Consider the following 10,025-nt stretch of genomic DNA (forward strand, 5'->3'; position numbering starts at 1 on the left):
GGCGCGGGGGACCCCGGCGGGGGCAGCAGGAGGTGGTGCCGCCCTGCTGGGAGGAGAAGGAGGTGCTGCGGCTGCTCCGTCCGCCCACCGAGCCCCGCAGCCCGGCCTCGCTGCATGAGCGCTCATCCATGAACTCGTGGCTCTGCAGGGGGGAGGGGGAGAGATTCAGCGCGGCCCATGGTGCCCTCCGCCCCTCACACCACCCCCAGCTGCCCCTGCCCCCTGCTCACCGTGGTCTTCTCCAGGCAGTGCAGCAGGTGATGGTGCTGCTGCTCGAATGTCGAACAATTCCTCACAGCCAAGGCATGGGCTGTGCTGCCCCGGTCCTGTTTTGGGGGTAGATCAGAGATAGACAGACACCCCCTCCCCGGCACACACATCCACAGCCTACTGGGGGCTTGGGAGCGGGGGTGAGTGGGAGGGGTACAATGAGGAGGGTTGGGAGGGAGGAAGCGTGCGAAGAGCGAACACAGCTGTGTTCTGCACTCCTGTGCGTATGTAAGGCTGGGAGGGTGTGAGACTGGGTGCATCAGTGCAACTGGGGAAGCGTGCAAGTTGTGGTGAGTGTGCACTGGGATTGTACACGGTGGTGTTAGTGCAATGGTGTGCCAGTAGGAGCGACAATTGCGCATTGGGATTGTGCACGGGTGTGTTAGTGCAATTGTGTGCAAGAGGTGACTATGCACTGGGATTTGTGCATGGGTGTGTTAGCATGTGTGTGTGTGAAGGGCAATTGTGCATTGGGATTGTGCAAGGGTGTGTTAGTGCAATTGTGTACAAGAGGTGACTATGCACTGGGATTTGCGCATGGGTGTGTTAGCATGTGTGAAGGGCAATTGTGCATTGGGATTGTGCAAGGGTGTGTTAGTGTGTGAGTATACATCCAGTGTGCATTGGGACTGTGTGCAAGGGGCGAGTGTGCAGTGATTGTGCACAGGTGTGTCAGTGCAACTGGGGCAGTGTGTGGGGATGGGAGTGCCAACAGAACTGTGAGCGTGTGTGCCAGTGTTAATGTAATTGTGTGTGTGCAAAGTGTGAGGTGAGTGTGCCTTGCGCTTGCACAGTGATGGGTTTAGTGCAAGTGGGTGGTGGTGAGTGTATGTTGTGCATGTGTGTTAGTGTAATGGTGTGCATGTGTAAAAGGTAAGTGTACCCTGTGATTGTGCATCTGAGTGTTACTGCAATTGTGTGTTTGTGTGAAGGGTGAGTGTGCAGCCAGTGTGCACTGGGTTTGTACATGAGTGAGCTAGTGCAACAGTGTGAGTGGTGAACCTGCTGAGCGTGCACGGTCATGTCCGTGCCACTGAGGCAGTGTGTGGGGCAGGTGTGCACAGGGGCTGTGCTAACATCATTGTGGGCAGGGCGAGTGTGCCGTGCAGTTGTGCACAGGGGATGTCAGCACTGGGGGGGGAGTGTGCGGGGGTGAGCGCGCAGGGCATCTGTGTAGTGAGTGCTCTCCTGCCACTGGGCAAGCGTGTTCTGCCACGGTGCATGGGCATTTGCTAGTGCAATGGGGTGAGCATGCAAGGGGTGCACGTGCGAGAGGTAAGCGTGCGCATGCTGAGGGCAGGTACCTCAAGGCCCCCGTTCCGCTTGTACTGCAGGAAGGCGTTGGTCGTGGTGCTCTTCGCCAGTCGGATCCGTGCCAGGCGAACCTTCTGCGGGGTGGGGGGGGAGAGTCAGAGACACAGACACAACCCTTCCCCCCAGCTCCCCTTCCGACCCCCCAGCCGCCCTCTGCATCTCAGCCCCACAACCCCCCTCCACCCTGGCTCACTCTCCTCTCCCCGCATCCCCCCTCCTTTGCACAGGGCTGCCCCCCTGGACCTGCTGCGCCCGGCGTTTGTCCGCCCGCTGGTTCTGGTGGTAGATGCGGCTGAAGTTGGAGACGATGACGGGCACCGGCAGTGCGATGACCAACACCCCACTCAGCGAGCAGATGGAGCCGAAGATCTTCCCGGCGATCGTGCTGGGAACCATGTCCCCGTACCTGCCAGGGAGAAGGGAGAGAAAAAAGAACACGAATGCACCAGACGCTCAGCTTTTGGGTGCTGAAAAAAGTCCGTTCCTACCCCTTGCGGTTGGGGGAAAAAACCCCAACATGTGACGCTGTTGGAGTCTGCTGCGGGCCTGAGCCGGTCGCTCGTAGGGGTGTGAACCACCCCGTGCATCTCACAGCCCTGCTGCTCTAGGGCCCCTCGCCGGTGCAGTGGGGGAGATGCTGAGATGCAGCCACCTCTGGGGCAGGGCGGCTGGGGAACAGTCGCACATAACACCATGCCGGGATGGCTCATCCGACACTGAGATGCAGCCACCTCTAGGGCAGGGCGGCTGGGGAATAGCCACCCATAACGCCGCAGGAGGATAACAGGCTATCATAAGTATCTTTCCCAATTCTGAACCTTAGTGTCCAAAATGTGGGTGCCTAGCACGAACCTCCAAGCTTAATTACCAGCTTGGATCTTATCTCGCTGCTCCAAACTTGGCGCTGGAAGGACGCCCAGACTCAGAGACTTGGTTCCAACGAAGGATATTACAATTCCTTCCCTTCACCGACTTTCCTTCGGCTAACTGGGTGATTTTGATGCAATCTCTTACTCACCAATACCAGAAGCTTTTCCTCATTCCCACAAGGACAACCATCAGGACGAAATGATGTATTTCCTCCACAATCTGGTGCTGCGAGTTCCCTCCGTAGATCTAACACAAGAGATTCCTCCTGTGTCTTAGCTCCAGAGACTTCAAACAGTTAAAAAGGACTTTTATAAAGAAGAAAATAATTTCTTGTATCAAGATGAAGATTACAGATATTGCTTAAGAATTGATAACGGCTTATTTCAAGATACATTAAATTCAGACTCAACCATGTTCACAAACATAAAGCATTTGTTTTTTCTTGTACTTACAGTTGGCAGAGAGGAATGAAGAGTTCTATAGTGAGAGCAGACAAACTCAGCCCCAATCCTCCCCTTGATGAAAAATCCGTTTCTTTATTGGTTCTTGTCAGGTGTTTGTTTCTTGGTTTAACCTTTAAGGCAAAAGAAACATTCCCTTGTTTATTTTGACCAGGCGGCGAAGGTTGCATTGCGATGAGCACGTGGGAAGCGATTGCTTCTGGAGAAATGTTATCACGTCAGCGACCCGCGTTTATTATAATGCGCCACAACACCTGATTATTTAAGGGTGTGGAATAGCAATGGTCGGCGGCTTGAGAGTGGTGACAGTTCCTTTTATGGTAACAAGTGCTGCGACCGAGCTCTGGGGTGGGGCAGCTGGACAGCGCACAACGCTGAGGGCACGCTGGCACGGGCTGGACGCAGCAAGTGGGTGGGGCAGTGGGACCAGCGCACATCAACGCTGCAGGGCCAGCTGGCCGGGGTGAGACGAGCCTTGGGGTGGGGCAGCTGGCGCCGCACCGACTGATAGGGGACATGGCCCGGGGCTGCGACGTAGCCAGCTCTGGGTGGCGTGGACGCCAGGTTGACACAGCGTGTAAGGGAAGCTGGCCGGTGCTCCCCTCGCGCGACGCAGCGTGGGTGGGGCAGTGGGACAGGGCCGAACGCTGTAAGGGACATGCCTCGGTGCTGGAGCAGCCAGCTCTGGCGGTGGGGCTGGGACGCGCCCACCTGTAGGGGACAGTGGCCGGTGCTGCGCGAGGCTTGGGGTGGGGAGCTGGGCGCGCACACATTGTGTTACGGGGGACGCTGCCCGGTTGCTGCGAGCAGCAGCTTGGGTGGGGCAGTGGGACCAGCCGCACCCGCTGTAGGGGACAGCTGGCCCGGTGCTGCGCGCAGCAGATTGGGTGGGGCCCCCCCGCCCGCTCCCCAGCCCACAGTGGCCAGGCCGCCACAGCTGTCAGGGACGCGTGGCGTGGCTGCGACGAGCACTCTGGGTTGGGGCAGTGGACCAGCCGCACAGCTTAAGGGCCGTCTGGCCGTTCTGCGAGCGGCGCAGCTCTGGGTGGGGCAGCTGGGACAGCCGAAACAAGCGTAAGGACAGCTGGCCCGGTGCTGCGAGCAGCCAGCTGGGTGGGGAGGTGGGACAGCGACACACGTGCAGGGCAAGCTGACCTGGGCTGGAGGCCAGCTCTGGGTTGGGGCAGTGGGCCGTCCGCACACACGCTGCAGGGGACAGGCTCGCTGGTGGCGGAGATTGCGCCAGTCGAGGCGGGCAGATGGACATGCCTAACACTGAGAAGGAATTGTTTAGGGGATTCAGGATTTTAGTGGGGATGCTTGTTTCTAACTGGGCGGACCTGGTTCCTGTGTACCCCGCCCTGGCACCCCCCACCGTTCGGGGGGGGACCCTGCAGCTTGCGCCTCCTCCTGCGCGGCCCTAGTGGTCAGTGCGACCAGGAGCAGGGCGAGGCCCGGGGGGCAGGAGGGGTTTTGGTTCTGTGCTGGGGGTGGGATTCCGAGGGAAGGTCAGGAGCCCCCCCACCCCACTTACGCCAGTTGGTTTGGGTGTCGTTTTTTCCTTTCTTCTTAGGGGTGTCCGGGACTGAAGATATTCCATCCAGGCTACCCGGCGAGTGGGTCGTTGGCTGGGAGGAGCGTTGCTGGACCTTGCTGCGGCGGGGGGGCTGACCCGAGGCAGGTCTGGGGGAGGGCCCTGGGCTAAGGGGGTGGGCACTCTGGAGACCACTCAGGGGGTGGGGGGACATACCAGGGTGGGGCCTGGGGCTGAGCCAGGGGTGGGGCTGGAGCTGGATACCAGGGTACTGACGGCTGCTCCTTGGACCAGAGGAGGGGGATGGTTGTGGGGGGACCTGACAGCCCCGACCCCCTGTAACTCCACTGGGGGTGGGGATGAGAGCCAGCCGGGGCCTGAGATGCACAGAAATGGGGGAGCGGGAAGGAGGCCCCGCCCTGCTAGGATGCAGCTGCAGGGCCTGAAAGCTGCCATGAAACAAAATCGTGGGGGGGGGGGGGGTTAGGCCCCAATTTGCCCTAGAGCAGATGAGATCACAACCCCATGGCAGAGACATGCAAAGAGCCAACACCCCCAGTCCCGCTCTGACCCACCAGCACCCCCTGCTCTCCCTGAGCCGGGGAGACAACCCAGGAGTCCTGGCTCCCAGACCCCCTGCTCTAACCACCAGCCCCCACTCCCCTCCCTGAGCCGGGGAGACAACCCAGGAGTCCTGGCTCCCAGCCCCCCTGCTCTAACCACCAGTCCCCATTCCCCTCCCTGAGCCGGGGAGAGAACCCAGGAGTCCTGGCTCCCAGCCCCCCTGCTCTGACCCACCAGCCCCCACTCCCCTCCCAGAGCCGGGGAGAGAACCCAGGAGTCCTGGCTCCCAGCCCCCCCGCCCTCACCGAGCATGTTGCCAATTCAGTGGAATCTCCGCCAGCCTCAGGATGAGCCCAAGGCAGGTCACCTGGATCCGACCCCAGCCGGTGCTCCTCACTCCCGACCTGCAGCCCCTGCCAGCCCCCCCAGCACACGCAAGCTGCGGAAAGCGGCTGTCTCTGCCTCCCGTGCTCTGTGGATAAATAATTTATCCCCCATGGAGCTGCAGCAGGGCCCTGTCTCGGTTACACGCCACGTGCCCAATCTGGTGCAGAGCAAAACATCCGGGCAGCCACCAAGGCCTCGGCGTGAAGTTGGACGGGGGGCGGGGGGGCTGGAAGGAGAAAGCACAGAGCTGCCGTGTCCCCAGACACAGATGGGCATTCGATGCAGCCACTTCTGGGGCAGGGCAGCTGGGGAACCACCGCACAGAACACCACATGGGGACGGCTCACCTGGAGCTGAGATGCAGCCAGCTCTGGGACGAAGCAGCCAGGAAACCACCACACAACATCGCATGGGGACTGCTTGTCCGGCGCTGAGATGCAGCCAGCTCTGGGGTGGAGCAGCCAGGGAATCGTTGCACATAACACCGCATGGGGACGGCTCGCCTGGTGCTGAGATGCAGCCAGCTCTGGGGCAGAGCACCCGGGGAACCACCGCACATAATGTCACATGAGGGATTGGGACAGGAAGGAGAAGCCTGTTTCACAGAAACTGCTGTCAACAGTTATGGAGGCAGAATGGACTCAACCCACGGGGGCTTGGCCCAGATGGCCCTGGCTCATGAAGGCAAATGGAACCCAGGCGTCCGGGCTCCCAATCCTCCTGCTCTAACCCACTAGACCCCACTCCCTTCCTAGGGCCAGGGAGACAACCCAGGAGTCCTGGTGCTGCCCCATTCCCTTCACCATGAAGCCACATCTCCTCCAAGCCCCCATTTGATGTGGTGGGACCTGTCACACAATCGGGTCTATTAACACTTGAACCTAGTGATGGGGAGAAGACGCTTTCCTCCCTTCATCATTGCAGCGTGAACCTCCAGCCATCCCACCTAGCCCAGAACCCAAACTGCCCCCTCCTCCTGCCCTGGGCCTTACCCACAATGCATCTCTTTGCCACAAGCTGGTGAAATAGTAACCCCCTGGCGCCCCCTGGTGGGAAGTAAGGGAAAGACAGTTTGTATGGTGACCTGTGGATTGTGTGTGTTGCTGGGTGGTGGGCTGGGAGCCAGGACTCCTGGGTTCTCTCCCGGCTCTGGGAGGGGAGAGGGGTCTGGTGGTTAGCGCAGGGGGGCTGGGAGCCAGGACTCCTGGGTTCTCTCCCCAGCTCTGGGAGGGAAGTGGGGTCTGGTGGGTTAGAGCAGGGAGGCTGGGAGCCAGGACTCCTGGGTTCTCTCCCCAGCTCTGCGGTTTGCCCCAGCAATGATGCAGTAAGATGCAAAAGTGCGCAGGAATCCTGAGGACTGTTAAAGAGACATGTGGTGCCCCTCACTCCCGACCCATAGCCCCCTGCTAGCCCAGTGCTGGGGTCCACCCACAAGCTACGCTGATGCCCCTCACTCCCGACCTGCAGCCCTCAGCTCCTCTCACTCTCCCTTCCCCCTGCTGCTGGCCCATGATGGAAGCTGCCACAGGGCTCTTAGGAAGAATTATGAGATGAACAGATGTTTGCATCCTTGGGCAGCCAGAAAATATCCAGCCGACTGCAGATGGTACCAGCCGTGCCAGGCCTGGCCTCCCGCCCACAAGTTCCTCCGCTCCAGCGCTTTGCCCTCCACTCCCCTCCCAGAGCCAGGGGAGAACCCAGGAGTCCTGGCTTCCAACCCCCACTGCTCTAACCACCAGCCCCCACTCCCCTCCCAGAGCCGTGGAGAGAACCCAGGAGTCCTGGCTCCCAGCCCCCTGTTCTAATGAACCGGCCCCCACTCCCAGAGCCAGGGGAGAACCCAGGAGTCCTGGCTCCCAGCCCCCCTGCTCTAACCACCAGCCCCCACTGCCTTCCCAGAGCCGGCAGAGAACCCAGGAGTCCTGGCTCCCAGCCCCCCTGCTCTAACCACCAGCCCCCACTGCCTTCCCAGAGCCGGGGAGAGAACCCAGGAGTCCTGGCTCCCAGCCCCACCCGCCCTAACCCACCAGCCCCCACTCCTCTCCCAGAGCCAGGGGAGAACCCAGGAGTCCTGGCTCCCAGCTCTTCCCCCACACCCACCATGCACACTTCAGCCATTTCCCAGTCTGTTCTGAATCTGATGCGTGTGGGAATTGCCCGGGTTGGATTCGCACTCTGCTCCCAGCAGGCCCAACAGCAGCGCTGGTGTCCCACGGACCTGCCGCAGGGCACTCAGTCATTTGGCCAAATTTCCTGGCCACAGTAGAGTCCAGGGCTGGACTCTCGAGACGGCAACTCCAAAACCTGAGACTAAAGGAACAGACTGCGGGGGCTGTTCCAGGCATCTGGCTCGGACTGGGCCCAAAGGGAGCGGTGTTCCCAGAGGGATCCCGGCAGGCCCTCCCCTAAGGAAGCAGGCTGGGGGCGGAGGGCAGACTCACCCCAGCGTGGTCATGGTGACGATGGTGTACCAGAAGGCGGCCGGGATGCTGGTGAAATTGGTGCTGCGGGTGCCTTTCTCGGCGTAGAACATGACGGTGGCGAAGATGATGATGGCCATGGTCAGCGAGAAGAGGAGGAAGCCCAGCTCGGAGGCGCAGCTCTTGAGCGTGTAGCCCAGAATCCGCAGGCCCTGCGAGTGCCGGGAGAACTTGAAGATGCGGAAGACCCGGAAGACCCGCAGGGTGACAAAGGCCCCGCTGACGTCCTCGTTCTCCGGCATCACCAGCCCGATGTAATAGGGCAGGATGGCCACCACGTCGATGATGCTCATGACGCTGCGCAGGAACCGGCAGCGGCTGGGGGCGGCGAAGAGCCGGAGCAGGTACTCGCCGGTGAAGATGAGGACGCAGGCTGTGTCCATGCAGGAGAAGGCCAAGGGGAAGCGGTCGCCACAGGGCTGCTGGCGCTTCCGGCCAGGCGGCGGCTGGCAGGGGATGGTCTCCACCACGTTGGCGATCACCGAGACAGCGATGAAGAAGCCGGTGACATAGTAGAAGACCAAGGCCACAGTGCTGGTGTGGGGGTTCTCGAAGGCCCGCCACAGCCGCTGCCGGACGGTGCTGTCCGGCGGCAGCGAAAGGTCGGTGGCGCTCTCCGCTTCCTCGTCCTCAGCCAGCCGCTCGGCGTTCTCCTTCTTGCGGTCACGGTACTCCTCTAGGCAGCAGTCGCCGATCAGCTCCGGGATGATGCCATAAAAGCTCAGCTCCTCGTCGAAGGCCTGGATGCACTCATGCCGGGGGTAGTGCAGGTGGCCGGTGCGGTAGAAGTTCAAGACGTGGCGGAAGATCTCTGGGTCGCGGTCGAAGAAATACTCCTGGCTGTCCTCGTCGTAGAAGAACTCCTTCTCTGAGCTGCCCAGCAGTGTGTCCGGGTACCGGTCCAGCGTGTTCTGCCAGGTCTGGAACCGCCGGCCGCTCACGTTCACCACCAGGATCTCGTCCCCCCGGGGTCGCTTGTCGCTGGGCGGTTTGGGTATCGGCTTCTTGGCCAAGGGCAGCCAGCCCACGGCGGCCGCGCGGGCAAAGGGCAGCCAGGTAGCCACGCCGGCCGCCATGGTGGCCAGGCACGGGGGTCGCCAAGGCAGGGAGGGAGCGTCAGGTCGGAACGGGGAAGGCGCCAAAGCCGGAGGTGCCCGGGCAGTGGCCTTGGGACCCAGGAGATGGGGCACTGGCGGGAGTGGGGGTCGTCTCCAAACTTGGATGTGTCGAAGGGAGGTCGGGGCAGGTCTCAGGACCCAGGAGATCAGGGCAGGTCTCAGGATCCAGGGCTTCTCTAGCTGTGGGGACCTGCCTGCAGATCAGCTCTCTCCGAAACACGAGTACCCAGCCCGAGTGTCGCTGTGGGGCACGGAGCCAGGGGCTGGGGGAGAAACGAGTCGCTCCTGGTCACGGTCTCAGGTACTCCCCGGGCTCGGCTGCCCCCAGTCGAGGCAGGGAGTGGGTTCTGGGCTGCTCCATGCCACTGGCTCTTGGCAAAGGGGCTGACGGGCTCGGGAGCCAGGGAGCGTCTCAGGGAGCTGCGGGCAGGAGAGAGGAGACATGAGACAGAAAATCAAGAACTGTAGATTAGACACCTCAGCCCAGACGCCTGGGTTCTCTCCTGGCTCTGGAAGGGGTCTGGTGAGGGGGGGCTTGGAGCCAGGACTCCTGGGTTCTGTCCCCGCCTGTGGGGGCTGGTGGGTTGGAGGGGGGAACCGCAGCGGGCAGGGGGTCAGTCCTAGCCAAGCGTCGGGAGAGGGGTGGGTGTTTTTGATTCTTACTCAAATCCCTTTCCCGGAAACCCACCCCCCCCACTGCGGGGGACAGTAACTGCTCCATGTGGGATGGGGGATCAGGAGGGGTCACCTGATTCAGGGACACTCCAGCCTTGGGGTGGATATGGGGCTAGGGCAGGGGGCAGATCAGGAGGTGGGGGCAGGGCAGGGGGTGCAGTTGCCAGAGGTGGGGAGGTTGGGGGAGCTGGAAGCGGTTCCGTCCTATCCAGGGTTTGCAGCTCGGCTCTCAGTCCCACCCACCCACCCGCACTGTCCCAGCGCCCCTGGCAGATGGGGTGGGGACAGATCCAGGAGCTGGGTGGGGCAGAACCGGGGGAGCTGGTCCGGGGGGGGGCGATCCGGGGGCCGA

General features: G+C 61.7%; 1 protein-coding gene across 1 annotated transcript; it reads right to left on the reverse strand.

Annotated features, from left to right (window-relative positions):
* Window position 1: 1 nt before the first annotated feature.
* Window positions 2-9,135, reverse strand: KCND1 (potassium voltage-gated channel subfamily D member 1; the record flags this gene model as incomplete). Its single annotated transcript, XM_032778877.2, has 5 exons — window positions 7,842-9,135; window positions 1,828-1,990; window positions 1,575-1,658; window positions 231-326; window positions 2-142 (listed from the first exon to the last, which is right to left on the reverse strand). Coding segments are annotated over exons 1-5 (1,599 nt in total), but the record flags the coding sequence as incomplete, so codon positions are not given.
* Between the last annotated feature and the right edge of the window lie 890 nt (window positions 9,136-10,025).

Source organism: Chelonoidis abingdonii, chromosome 11 (genome assembly GCF_003597395.2).
Source record: "Chelonoidis abingdonii isolate Lonesome George chromosome 11, CheloAbing_2.0, whole genome shotgun sequence".
NCBI classification, from domain to species: Eukaryota; Metazoa; Chordata; order Testudines; family Testudinidae; genus Chelonoidis; species Chelonoidis abingdonii.